The sequence below is a fragment of the Physella acuta genome, unplaced genomic scaffold (assembly GCF_028476545.2).
Source record: "Physella acuta isolate Inbredline_101_S28 unplaced genomic scaffold, ASM2847654v3 ptg000150l, whole genome shotgun sequence".
NCBI classification, from domain to species: Eukaryota; Metazoa; Mollusca; class Gastropoda; family Physidae; genus Physella; species Physella acuta.
The window spans coordinates 679,779-694,549 of NW_026731669.1; the positions used below are offsets into that span (position 1 = coordinate 679,779).

A 14,771-nucleotide genomic window follows, 5' to 3' on the forward strand; every position below is an offset into this window, starting at 1 on the left:
CATCCGCCGTAGTGTTATGTAAGAATATTTGAAAAAGTTTAGGGGAGATCACTCCCGGTTAATTAAAATGATGGATTTCACCAACACGAAGGTTAACTGCTAGCTAGATCGTTACATGTTTAAACCAGAGTGAATGTCGCCAAACCAGAAGTTTCGCTACCTTGAGTGTCACTGCATTATCTTTATCATCCTACATTATAACTAGAATTTTATAATATAGAACTGGACATCCGATATTGAGATCAGATTTGTAACAACAGTGACATCTCTCGGGTCAACATTCAACAGTTGACACAGACGTGTAGAAGGGAACCAGTTGAAAGCACCACAACCGTCTGTGTAACGTTTCTCTAGACACAGTTAGATCAAACATAGACGTGACGTCAAGCTTCTTGTTCTTGTAAACTTTAAAAGGGCTGGCTTTTGTTGGTGTTGTAGCCAACACTTGTAGCTCACAAAAGTTGAGGTAATCTTGAGTATACCTGTTGAAATACAAAAATAAACTCATACAAAGATTTATTTTAAATAGCAAACCTGGTGGGCATTGAAACTGTAGATAAAGACAGTTGGTTAGAATTGAAGAATGTTTAATATTAACATATCGTGTAACATTTGCGTTCCATTAAGTAAAGGTTAGGGGCGTTTCTAACCGACCATGAGTACATAGATATTAAAGTTCATATTGACCAATACACCGATTTGAATGAAACGAAAATTTCAAATAAAATTCTAATTCTTCGTTCTAAATGATAGTGATTCACTCCAAACAATTAAGTATTATAAGTCAAGGGGATAAAGTCCTTTTAGGCCGCTGACTTAAATTTCCGCCTGCTTTTAATTTTTACATTCAAGTATATGAAGTATTGAGGAATCATTGTAATTCTGCCGAAAATCGAAATCACAATACGGAAAATATCTGCTATTTTATAAATTTGTAAGTAATATTACTAATATTGTTAATATGTGACCTGAAGCACCACTTTACGCTATTTTAGATTTCGCAAACAAAACACAAATGATTATAAAGTACTAATGTTCCCCACTATTATACACACATTATTTGCTGTTTATTTTGTGTGCACTTTATTTTTTTCTGCGAGTTTAATATGTACAAATTGATTAAAATCATGTCTATATCCCGATTTGCCACCCCCCGTTGTGTTATATAAGAATATTCGAGAAAGTTAAGAAGATTTGCTTCCTCAGTCTTTATTGGCGTTGTCCCAAGTCCAAAGGTAAAATCCCCCAGGCAGATGAGGCTCGATAGCTAAGGACAGCCACTCATCTAGGAGAGACAACTCCAATATCAAATATCTTCTGCATTGTAGTTTGTTATTGGGTAGACAGATAGTGTTAAAACATTGCGATATTCCCTTGTGTCAAGTCTTCGAACCTAATTTATAATTTTGTGCAGCTCTTCTCATACAGCGATTGACTTATCATTATCTTTTATCGACTAATATGTAAACAAAACTGCCTAGTAGCCGCTTCATTGACTTCCGCATTCTCGTATATTCCAGCAGGTTATACAAAAAGACACATATAACACATAGCAAGATTTTTTTTCTCCTTTACAATATAGCTTACAATGTCTAGAGTAAACAACACTTACTTGATTAATCTCACATAACGACCAGCTATTGGCTTGCTGCAGTTCCACGTAAAGATACCAATTGCTGCGGCTTCTGTCTGTTGGTAACAGATGCTTCCAGGAACATTGGGAAATGTTGATGTCTTACGAGGATCGGTGGTAAACACATCAATCAGGAAATGATTTAACCTAACTGCCCATTGTAGACCATCGTTCCTGCCATGAGCAAAGCAATAGTTTTTCAGACACATGTACTATATATATATATATGTATGTATGTATGTATGCATGTAACAAGTGGAAAGTTACAGCCAATGCTTAATGCTACAAAAAGGACGGGATGCTACGGACACATGGCGGTTTTGATCTACATCACCCGATAGCTGTCATATCACCCTGGGTAAGACCAAACCTCTTATTGGACCTGTCAATTGAATTGCGACCCACCGGTCAAGCGGAAATGCGCGGCGAAACGAGATAGCTATCCCTGTAATCAATAGCCAAAAAGCTGACCAAGCCGACTCTTTGTAACAAAGGGGCTGGACCGCCCGGACCACTAATTTGGTCTAACAAAGGTGGCATCGAAAAGCGAACTACAGGTTCTCACTATTACGGCGCTTCTCCACCACTGGTAAAGGTAACGCACTACCCGAATTCTTTTGGATAGTTTTAAATTGATGACTTACGAAACTAAAAGACTACCAGACCACGAAACTCTCCGTGAACTCGTATGTAATGTCTAGGGTAAAAACACAAAGCCTTCTGTAACTAATAATACTTTTAATTAATTCACAACCTTTTAATATGTATACAAGTCCAAAGAATAAACACTATGTAAAATAATAGAAATATACAAATAATGACAGACCCAACTTACGAGTTGAAGAATAACACAATGAAACTACTAACACTGCAGTAGATACTTAAGTAATCAACACAACCTACGCGTTATTAAATTGAGGCACAGAAAAATACCGAATGCACAGGTATTTAGGGATAATTGCTGCTTAAACTAGAAAATACAACAACGTGGCTTTCTCTCCCGGTGGATGTCTGGGAGACTCTCTCTGCACGAGGGAGGAAATATCCTGATATATATAGGACCCCATAATTATGGGATGCTGATCTCAAAGTCAAAGACCATTGGGGGAGGAAGTAGTCAAAGTATTAGCCAAGCAAAATCATTGGTGAATCTTATCACATGCGTGATGGAATTTTTTGTTTGTTTGAACCAATTAAATATAAAATTAAACAATTAAATAATAAAAAAGAAGACCTAAGTAGGTCACATCACTAATAAAGAATCTTGAGCTGACCAGACTTTGACCACGAGGTGAGGACGGTATTAGAGACGGTCGTATGTAATGACAGATTTGGACCTTGTCCGCTTTGGCATGGTTTGTCGACTTTGGGGGACAGTACGATCAGAAAACACATGCGAGAAGTTAGACTAGACTCTGGTACAACATATAAACCCAGTCTAGTTACAGTTAATAACATGCGGCTCCACAACCAAGACACAGTACAGCAAGCCAATACAGTAAACGCCACAACAGAGGAGATAAACGAGGAGATTAACACTGACTGTCAATAGTAAAATCAAAATATCAACCCAAAACAAAAAGACAAGCAATACGAAAAAGACAGCAATTACAACAAATGATACAAACCTAACCTGATAACAGCCAATATAAACAGCTGCTTACCAAAGCAGAAAACTACAACGAGAAGTAAAATCTTCGCTCTCCAATAATTAATTCACAAAACATTGACATACTACTACTACTAGTATTACAAGCACATTTTAAAACACTGTAACAAGCACAGCAATACTCTAACACATTAGGTATCACGCAAGAAGTACACAGTATAGACAAGCAAAATTGCAGAGGAGCAAGCACACTATACATAACAGAAAAGTACACACAAGCACACACAAGCACACGCTTAGCGACAATTCAACAGACACACAGGGAGGACTCAAATACAATAAAAAACGAACTACACCGAATTTGTTACCACTTTTTTGTTTACACATAGATGTAAAATATGTCTAAATAACCTGTTTGTCAGAACAACTGCCTTGATGACGTAAGTATCCAAGAGGTCCACCATCCACCAACTGTTGTTTAGAGGACAGCTAGATGTACATTGTCCACCGACTTCATTAACTGTCGTATCACCATCGTTTCCTTTTTCAGGAGTCCAATCATTGTACACAGAGGACAGGAAGGCTGGCTTGTAAAGAGCAACGTTGTACAATGTATCAGCTCCCAACGTAGTCGTGAGGTAGTGGAACAACAGCCATACCAGTGACGACATCATTGACACTTTTTCCGCTACAGTTATCGTTAATGTCCTATGCTTAAAAAATAGTGTTAAGCAATATTTTGCTGCATATTGAAACACTGTCAGAAAAAATATAATTATAATAATTATTATTATATACCAATACCATGAGTCTGATAGACACTTTAGAATGTCTGATTCCATCAACTTTATACTATTCACTATGCAGTGTCTTTTATATAAACAGTATCGATTTTTACAAATTGATATCGATATGACGTTTGAGCTTCATTAAGAATTTATATGCCAGCTATCATTGATCTTTACTTGAAAAGTCAATAAATCTTCTACGTGTAAAAGGCCACTTGGTCAACTATATAAATATGATGTTATTATGTTATAAGGAAACGTTATACATTTTCAATTTCAAACACCTGAGAAAGTTTCACTCTGTTTATAACATGCCCAAAACTAGTTAACACCCATTTTGCCAATATTACAATTTAATTTTGATTACAGTGAGGTTGCTGGGTTTTTTTTTAATTCCGTCGCACTGAAAAGCTAGTTACCTCTTATCTATACTAGATCCTTTTTATTACGCCTAAAAATACCATCTCTAAAAGACAATTACGCTTTTTATCATCTTCGCAGATTTCCAGCTTGCTATCGATCGCCATCAGAGAGTATTGTGCAAACCACAAGTTAGTGTTTTCAGTTGGTTTGACATTCACCTATTTACATAATTTATATTTGAATGAAGTCAATGCAATTATTTTACTGCAGAGATGACCCAATGAAGTCGTGTGTTAAGTGTTCAGTTTTACACTATGTTACGTAACTCTATAACTGACAAATATTACGTAACACTCAGATTCTTTTGGGATGGCTCCAGACTGATGAATTATACGAAACTACAAAAGATTACTAGCAACAAAAAGCTCTTCGTAGACTCGAAATCTAATAGAACTTTTAATCAATCTAAAACCTTCTGAAAAGCAAACAAGCCTAAATAATAAAATACAATGCAAAAACTATAAAATAATTTAAAACTCAATTTACAATTTTATGGAAATCACAAACACTTCTTTCTACAATTAACACTGGATAAAATATCTCACTAACACAACCTACACTATTAAAAATCAAATACTTAGTATTATTGAAACATAAGTAAATTACGGCCTAACACATCATGGATGCTATGAGCCATGGGTTCTCTCTGAGTGTTACGTGCCTCGTGTCTGAAAAATTCCTCCTTTTTTTTACTACACTAAAATTATGGGATGTTGACACCAATATCAAGGACCATACGGGGGTGGAGCCAAAACACGAGTAATACGAACATAATTGTGAATACTATCACATGAGTATGGTGGAAAATTTCTTAGTCTAACAAAAAGATGGCTCAAGGCCATTTAAACATTGATAATATTAAACTATTAAAAAAAAGAATTAAGTAGGTCACATTTAGTAGAGCGATATAGTTGGAATATTTTTAGCTTCTATTTATGGGAATACTTACTTTTTTAATGACTGGCTTACTATGTGTATTTATAAAATTTCATATCAAACAAGTTGCCTATCTGGATCAGGCGGGACACGGGGGCAGGTGAAGTAGAGTTCACCTGTTTATGCAACTGAAGCATATGCAGGGATAATGTGGTCAGACCCATGTTAAGTCGAAATCAGTTATTAAAAAAGAAAATATATACCTGTTGTCTGAGGTGTGGCATCTTTTAAAACGTGAGTATTGTGCATGTTTTGTGACAAGATTTGACAGTAGGAAGGGAAGGGGAAAGATAAAAATCGTCAAACAAACTTGACATCATTTACGGATGACCCCCAAAACCCAGAGTTATTCAAGGATAAAGGGTATTTGTTATATACAACTTTGTTTTACATAAATAATGGGTTAGTATATATTCCACGTTATTCAAACAACACTTTGTAATATACTGACAACTGAAAAAAAAATCTCATTTTGGATGCATGTATTGTAAAAGTCGGACATTCTATTTCTGCTTTTTATGTAAAAGAAGCTCTATGATTTCTGCCATATTGAATTAATATTTTAACTACCCAAAAATTATTATAATTAGTGTATGCTTTTGCGTTTAGTTGAAGGTAATTGTGTCTGTTAGCACATATGTAAGTGTGTGTGCGTGTCCTATAAAATCAAAATTCATGTTTTAATACTTCTAGCACATCTGACTAAAGTTGCTGATAATCTCTTTAATTCTCCTGCGACTCTCAAACTAACAAACTGATTAATTTACCACCAATATTTTACAGTCGTGTGCGGCATTATATACACTCATGTGGTCATGCAGTGTTTCTTCCAGACTTTTTTCTCCGGGGGGGCACTTGAAATTTTCGGGGGGGGGGGGGGGCGGTAGACTTTCTTCGGGGGGGCGGACACTGTTAAAAGTATATATTTTCTATATACCTTATATAAATTTCATTTCGTTCGGGGGGGCGGTAAAAATTTTTCGGGGGGGCTTCGCCCCCCCCCCCCCCCCCCCCCCGAAGAGATGCCTGGAAGAAACTCTGGGTCATAGAAATTGCATTATGGAGTTTTGCGTAACTTAATTTCAGGTGAGCTGTCTTGATGTTTTTATTATTTAGGTATCTAAACATAGCAAAGTTTTTCGTAATATAATAAAACTTCTGGTTAAAGTTTAAGGTTAAAGATATTGATTTGAAATGTAGCCTACAAACAAATAAATAATATCTTCACGTTTTCGGCATTTGCAATTTATATAACAAAGAATCTAAAAATATTACATTTTCGATTTACAAAGATTAAGTTTTATATGTTTATTATACATTTTAACGCCAACTTTGAAGTCGAAATTAACCAACAATGTATGTTTTTTAATGGCAACAACAAACAACGAATGCGTCTCGTCAAACTTGATGGGGCCAGTTATTGCCTCTTCTTAAACTAAAGTTCCTGCAGTTTGTTAGTGATCGAGTGATATAGACTTATAAACAAATAGGCCTATACGCTAGTTTGTTTTCAAACAGTCGAACTCGTTTTAACATTGCAATAGATCAATTTACAAAATATTGTATAGAGAAACTCGAGGAAGCCAAGCATTAAAAAAAAGAACAAAACAAAAAAACAAAACTCAGCTTTTGACACTAGCAACGATAAGAATCGTACAATAAATAATACAATGTTTCTAAACACCGAGACAGAGACACTACACCGTGGTGAATGAAAAACCGACGCGATAGAACTTGGGTACCTATCTGAAATATTGTTCGATTATAAATTTCTGATTTCAATAAACTTGTTGTTACGTTGTCCCTTTTGGCGCTAAAGAAAAACAACATCATAACAAGAAATAATGTAAAAGTTGAATTTTATTTCGAGAAAGTTGATACTTTACTAATGAAGTAAATGTCATGAACAATTAAATGTATCGTTTTTTTTTTCAAATAACAGGGTATTGTGAGTATTGCTAGTTTAATTCCTATGCCAATAACTTTTTATTTTCTCTATAATTAACAGACGTTGGCCTACATATCATTTAATAATATAAAACGAAAGAGTTTGTATTTAAAATATACTTTGTATTTCTAATCCCATCAGGTGTAAGAATAGACAACTTTATAAAAAAGGAAATAGTTACAAATGGTAACCGCTAGAAAGTTGCTGAATCAATAAAACCTAATTATATATTCTTTTGTTTTATTTATATAGGTGGAGTTGACGAGTAGTTTAAAATTGACAACATGGAATGGATATGCTAGTAACATGAATAGTGTAGCAAAAAGTCTGTCATTGCAGTAATATCATAGCAGTTGATAACGACAAGGTTTCTATAAAACGCCAGAGTACATCACACATACAACACTTCAACAAAAAGCTCGGCCTTCTATTCTAGAATTCAACTTTTTTATAATTTAAAACAATTATAAGATATCTACCTTTAAGGGTCAACTTCTTAAATGTATTTTTATTTTTATTATTAGCAGCTTTCCTTACAACAAGATACACATTTTTCTTCACGTAGATCCTACTACATATATGGAATCACTTACAGTCAAGTTTTTATATTTTTTTTACTTTTTATTATTAGCCGCTTTCCCCCAATATATATATATATATATATATATATATATATATATATATATATATATATATATATATATATATATATATATATATATGTATATAATTTTTACGTACACGTAGATCCTACTAAATATATGGATAACCAAATTAAAATTTGCTATTTCAAATCATGGGTTTCAGCAAGTAGAACGTCCTGGATCAACCCATCTGTGATTGGTATCTGACACACATGAGGGAAGAAAAGGCGGCTGAGAATAGTGTTATGTTAAAATCATTTATGAAATGAATGTTGTTTTTAATGTTGTTGCTAATGTTTAGCTGGACTGCTAACCCGTAAGTCTCGAGTTCGAATCCGGTTTCAAGTCAGACGACCGTCCCTGAGTCCACCCAGCTCTGATGGGTACCTAACTCACGTTAGGGAAACTAAAGGCGGCTGGTCATAGTGCTGACCACACTATCTCTTCATATGCAGAGGTCACAGAAACAAGCGAACTCTACTTCACTTGCTCCATAGGCCGTCGGGGTTGAAAAGGAAACTTTACTTTACTTTACTTTTATGTTTTAATTTATGTTGCCATTAGTGTTGTCGTTAATGTTTTCATTAATGGTGTCGTTAATGCTGACATTAATTCTGGCTTTAATGTTGGCATTAATATAGTATTTGTTGTTGCAACAGTATTGTTTAAATTAGTGTCTTCATTAATGTTGCTAACATTGTTAAAAGCTGATGATTTTAGTCTAATTTCTACAATTTCGTAATACACGTAATGTTGCAGAAATACACGTACCACTTAGGGACAATTAAATTATTGTAAGTGAATAGACAATATAATTGTTGAATATTTAATGATCAATATAAGACACGTTTGTTTGATCTTAAACGCTAGTTTCGTCACAAGTAGGTCATAGCATCTACATCCTACATTTCTGTTATCTATATAATTCGATATCGACTGTTAATGAACATTTTATAATCATAATAATATTTATTTTGTAAAAAAAAAACTTTTGACCTAGCAAACAAGCATAAGGTTCTATGTTAGTCTTATGTTTTTCCTTCCTAGGGAAAAGTCGTGATTTCCTATCCCATTTAGTTTGAATCGTTTTCATAAGGAAAACTTTTTTTTTTTAATAAATGGTTTTTCCCGGTTAAGGACATTTTACACCATAAGTTTTTATTGGTATTTAATGTTCTATGATCCGTTCTATGCGCCATAGTCTTCTGACCCTACTTTACTCAGCTAACGTATGTACCCCTAACAACTGGGTGTATCCTGTGTTGTCTTGTAAACTCAAGGCACATTATGGAATAAATATAGTCTATGTCACAAAATTATTTTGAACAAGATATGTACAAAAATAGAAAAACTGACAAAAGACAGTCTTTAGAAGAATTAGTCTATACAATTTAATTTACACACAATAGGCAAAATTTAAAAAAATAATGCCTAAGCGATTGAAAAGTAAGCGAGCTAAAAGAATTATTCAGAATTTCTTTTTCCAAGACAGATGGATTGTACTATAGCCTAATTTACAAAAGATCATGCTTATTACTCTCCTAGGATTAAATCCTAAAACGTATGTATTTTATTTTATGTTTACACAGCAATGTACTATCCTGTGTTCAAGACAACAGCGGCAGACAACAGCCGACAGACACTATCCGACAGACAACAGAAGGCAGACAAAAGCCTGCAGAGTACAACCGGAAGATACAAACCAGCAGACAACAGCCAAGTAATCCAGAGTCAACAAACGGTATCTAGACAGACAACAGATTTCAGTCGACAGTCGGCAGACAAAAGCCTGCAGACAACTTGACTTGATTTAGTCCTCTTTGCTCCTTATGGGACATAGGGCCTCCACCATTTCCTTCCATTTCAAATGATCCCCGGTTATTAATTTTGCCATCTCCCAAGACATCCCTGTTGGCTTCAGTTCTTCAAGAAGACTCCGCCTCTAGGTCTGTCTTGGGCACCTTCTCTTCTGCTTTCCCTTGGCGTGTCACATTTGGGTTAGCCTTTCGTAGCGTGTGTCCCACCCAGCGCAACTTTCTCTTTTTTGCACATTTATAGGCTCCTGTCTTGATTTCCTCCATAATTCTATATTCGGCACTTAGTCCTGCCATCTCAATTTTTAAATCTGTCTAAGGCATCTGCTTATGAAAATATGTACTTTCACTGTGCTTGCTTTGGAGACTTCCATGCCTCTGCTCTATACAGCAGAACTGCCTTGGCATTTGAATTAAGTATCCTAATTTTTGTTGTAATGGAGAAGGCAGAATTTTTCCATATGTGTCCTAGAACTCTGAAAGCGCAGCGGGCTCTATTAGTTCTAGCACGTATGTCCTCCTCTGTGCCTCCCGATTTGCTGATCTTGCTGCCAAGGTAGACAAACTCTTCGACATCATTTACATGTCTTCCGTCTATTGTCACTGGGGCCTCCTGGTTACTGTTAATTCCCATTACCTCTGTCGTTTTGTGGATCTTGAGACCTACAAGCTTAGAGATGGCAAACTCTACATCATCTAGTTTCCCTGAGAGTGTCCACTGTATACCTTTTCCAGAACTGGCATAAGCTGTACGAGTCACCCTGTCGAGAACCATCAAGAAGAGAAGGGGCGGCAACAGACATCCTTGCTTAACACCTGTGTTGACCTGGAACTCCTTAGACAGTTTCCCAGGATGGCTAACTTAGCATGAACATACATTGTAAATTGCTGGATTATTTCCGCTAGCTTAGCAGGTACACCATAGTGTCTCAACAGATTACATATTGTTTGCCTATCCACGCTATCCAAGGTGTTATAGCGTAGATATATAGAATTGGACTGGACTGGAAGAGGTTACGAAGGACGGTGCGAACTTGACGGTAGACGATTTTGTGCGAGAGTATTGTGCGCGTGTCCAATAAAATATTTGTGGCGAGAGTGTGACGTGAGCATGACGCGATAAAGTACCTATGACGTAGACGGCAGCAGTGAGGTTAGCTGGGGGTTAGCTATGGAAAAGGACGGACGTATTCATTGATTTTGTGCAAATGATCTATAAGTGTGTTAATAAAGTTAGTGTTAATTTTCATAAACAAAGTTGTTGACATTATTAGTAAGTGTCTGCGAAACATAAGGATTCGGGTTGACCAAATGTGAAATTAGTAACGGATTCGAGTCTTACAGAGGTGCTACTAGATCATCGCAAGGAATCAAGATAAGTACCTTCCTCTGATTTATTTTTAAGTAACAGGGATTGTTTGGATCCTGTGCTGGTTATTCAGCAGTTTTTTCCTCTTCGTGTTTGTTTTGTGTCTTATAGATCTAGTCTTGTTATTCTTAAATTGGCTGAGGCTTTCTAACGATAATACACACTGAGTGTAAGCCTGCCTTTTAAGAAGTACATATTGCTATTAGCTGTAGAAGTCCTGTATGTACTACCGTTTCTCTACCCTCTATTGTTACCGTAGGTCCTGTATGATTGTTGTGATTATCACGTCAGTTATTTTCTATCTGTACCGTTTGTCGCTGATCGTATAAAAACTTAAGTTAATTTTGTGTACAATTATTTTTGTGTGTCTGATCATTCTTAAACTATTCAAATTCACACACCATGACTGACCTTACTCAGTTATATAAGCTAGGCAAGTCGCTTGAAAAAAAGAGGCGCTGAGCTAGAGGCCTGGGTTGAAGAAAACATAGAGCTATCGCGGCTGTTAAAGAGCGATTGGCTCAAATAGACGCAGACAGACTTATTAGGATTGAAATGGAAAGAGCAAAACTGGAGTTGAAAAAGACAAAGAAAAAGCAAAACTGGAGTTAGAAAAAGACAAAGAAATAGCAAAATTGGAGTTAGAAAAAGAAAAAACAAAAGTGGAATTACAAAAAGAAAACTCTAGACTAGAATTGGCTAAAATAGACCTTGAGAAAGAAAAGGCTAAAATGGAAATGGAGAAAGAAATTGAAATAAAACGGTTAGAAGTCAACAAAAACGTACACAGGCAGAGCAGAATGCAGCACCATCAACAACTAATCATTCAAGAAGCATGCTACATAAAATGTCTAAATTTGAAGACAACAAAGACGACATAGATGCCTTTATTCGACGGTTCGAAACGATCAACAAGTCAGAAAACATAGCCGACAATATGATGAGCCAACACCTGCTCACCCTGGTTGGTGGAAGAGGACTCGACGCTTGCCACACACTAACGGACGAGGAAATAAAATACTATAAGACATTAAAACGCTATTTCCAATTTCTCAAAAACGCACATACATTTTTAAAGTGCTAATAATAAATAATATTCCGCACTATTATGAACCTATTGTCTTTCATTCTCTAGGTGCGCAACTCTTTTTTTCCTACGAGATTCGATTATATTTTTAATAGTTTAATACAGATTAAGTAATTAAAAATTCGTTAAAAATCATATCTAAATAGCGATGTGCCATCTCCCTTAGTGTTATCCTAATATATAAAAGCCCATGTGCGCACTTCTCTCTCTCTGCCTGCAAAATATTTTCGCAGGATATCACATCAGAATCCGTCAGAGGCGTAGCGAGGGGTGGGGGGGGGGGGGGGGCGGGGGGACGACATATGTCCCCGGGCGCCGACCTTAGGGGGGGGGGGGGCGCCAAATTGAAAGTTTGAGGGTGGGTGCAAAAGCAAAGTTCGAGGGGGGGATGCAAATCGAAAGTTTGAGGGGGGGGGGGGGTGCAAATGAAAAGTTCGAGGGGGGGGGGGCGCAAATCGAAAGTTTGTCCCCGGGCGCCGGAAGGGGGCGCTACGCCTCTGAAATCCGTAGCGATATATAGAGAACTTGATACGGAATTTTGTTGAAAATAATATGGTAGATGTTTTAAATGTATAATCACAATTTTATTTTAAGAAGAAACATAAAAAATAAAGGCGTATTCGAATGCAGAAAAACGATTTTAATTAGGCAACCGGAAAAGTGTTTATACTTGGGACAAGAACGCATTTAATAATAACGTCGCTTAATGTTTTCACTAGGGAAAGAACACGAAACTAATGACGTCATCTTCCGAGTTTAGAATAAAATAAAGAAATGAACTATTTCATTCAAATATGATAGATCTACGTACGCTATGAAATTTAGATCTATACAATACATTTTTCTCGACCTAAACTTATAAAATTTACTTTATCTATTTAAATTCTAGATTTCGAGATCTAGATTTAGAGATTCTAGATCTAGACTAGATAATCTACGCACAAAACTAGACTAGACCTAGACGCTAAGACCTAGATCTGGATTTATACTCTTCTATCTACTCTAGAATCTATTCCAATAATAATTTCTATATTAAATACTAGCCTATAAGAATATTCGAGAAAGATTAGGGGAAGTTACGCCCGGTTTATTTGTAAGTGAAATTCTCGAATTTTTCCAGACTTCTCTGGAAGAATATTCGGCAAAATCAGTAGATATGCCCTTCAGTCATTTCTGCTTTTAGAATAGCATTACATAGACTGCCCCCCCCCCCCCCCCCAAAAAAAACACGCATAAACTAGAAACGCTCGATGGGTCAAGGCGATACTCTATAATACCGACGAACTCATTTATCTTATTTTAACGAACAGCAGTCTATGCAGAGTTTCTTTCAGGCATCTCTTCGGGGGTTGGCGCCCTCCGAAGAAAATCTACCGCCCCCCACCCCCGAACGAGATGGAATTTATATAGTGAACATATACTTTTACTAGTGTCCGCCCCCCCCCCCCCAGGAGAAAAAAAAAGTCTGGAAGAAACACTGAGTCTATGAAATGCAGTGGGAAACGTTCCCCTATTCATTAAGCCCCCACCCCTCTCCGATAATGTGCTTCCATTACAATAGCTGTAGCCCACACTTTTAAAACGATTAGCGTCTAGCATCATCACAGTGAGGTGTGGACGGCGCAAAAAGATAATACCAAAATAATTGATAGGCCTAGACACTAGACTCTCTATCCGCGCAATCCTGATCAGTAAAAATTGTGAAGTTAAACCAATGAACTGAACTTTTTGTTATTTGGAAAATACATTTTACTTCTTTTGGAGGTATTATTCATGCTTTATCGTGTAGGTGCTCAATGCTTTTTAGTAATGCAACTCTATTCCATGAAAAAATTTGAAGTAGGGAAAAAATAATAAAGATCGTTTAAATAAGCTTTTATATACTAATGCACTAAAAACTAAAAAAATGAGTTTCTTAAAATATATAGTAATACACTACTATTTAAATAACTATAAATATAAAGAAAAGCGTAGGTCTCGTATTACGAGTGGTAAATATTAATACAGGTACCAAATAGATAATAAAGTGACCAGCAGTAGCGTAGCGAGGGGGGGAGAGACATATGTCCCCGGGCGCCGACCTTAGGGGGCGCCAAAATGGGTGCAAATCGAAATCTTGAGGGGGGGGGGGGTGCAAATCAAAATCTGGTGACCAGCACTTTTCTTTATAGTTATTTATTTTCTTTATGGAGCTTGTATTTGTTGCCGTTGACACCCTGTTATTATTAGGCAGCTTCGTCATGTTTGATTTTTTCGCTGACTGACTCGATCAGGTTCTCTGATACTCGGTGTATCACCTGGCTCTGCGCTATGTTTCTCATTACAGTTAGAGTCATCCTTCACCGTACTGTCTTTTGCCTCGTGTGCACAGCCGGCTCCTCACTTCCCATCTACAAACTAGTATTTTAACATTTTCAGAAACCATAAATAGAGTGAAATACCACTTCCAGATATCTTAAGTCACTCAAAAATTGAAAGGGAGCCAAGTATAAGATCTTAACCATTAATGTCCCATTCATT

The 14,771-nt window shown here is 36.4% G+C and overlaps 1 protein-coding gene across 1 annotated transcript; it reads right to left on the reverse strand.

Moving 5' to 3' along the window:
* Positions 1 to 274: 274 nt before the first annotated feature.
* Positions 275 to 3,913, reverse strand: LOC131935619 (fucolectin-like). The gene is made up of 3 exons (XM_059292122.1): positions 3,654 to 3,913; positions 1,613 to 1,807; positions 275 to 482 (listed from the first exon to the last, which is right to left on the reverse strand). Exons 1-3 carry the CDS (start codon positions 3,911 to 3,913, stop codon positions 275 to 277), a joined length of 663 nt encoding a protein of 220 aa, XP_059148105.1.
* Positions 3,914 to 14,771: the final 10,858 nt, after the last annotated feature.

What these genes read in the sequence shown, in the direction of transcription:
- LOC131935619 (XM_059292122.1), bottom strand. Translation starts at nt 3,913, where the DNA reads ATGTCGTCACTGGTATGGCTGTTGTTCCACTACCTCACGACTACGTTG. An exon ending in GCAGTTGTTCTGACAAACAG is followed by an intron (nt 1,808 to 3,653) that starts GTTATTTAGACA and finishes TGCTCATGGCAG; the next exon opens with GAACGATGGTCTACAATGGG. An exon ending in CGTTATGTGAGATTAATCAA is followed by an intron (nt 483 to 1,612) that starts GTAAGTGTTGTT and finishes GTATTTCAACAG; the next exon opens with GTATACTCAAGATTACCTCA.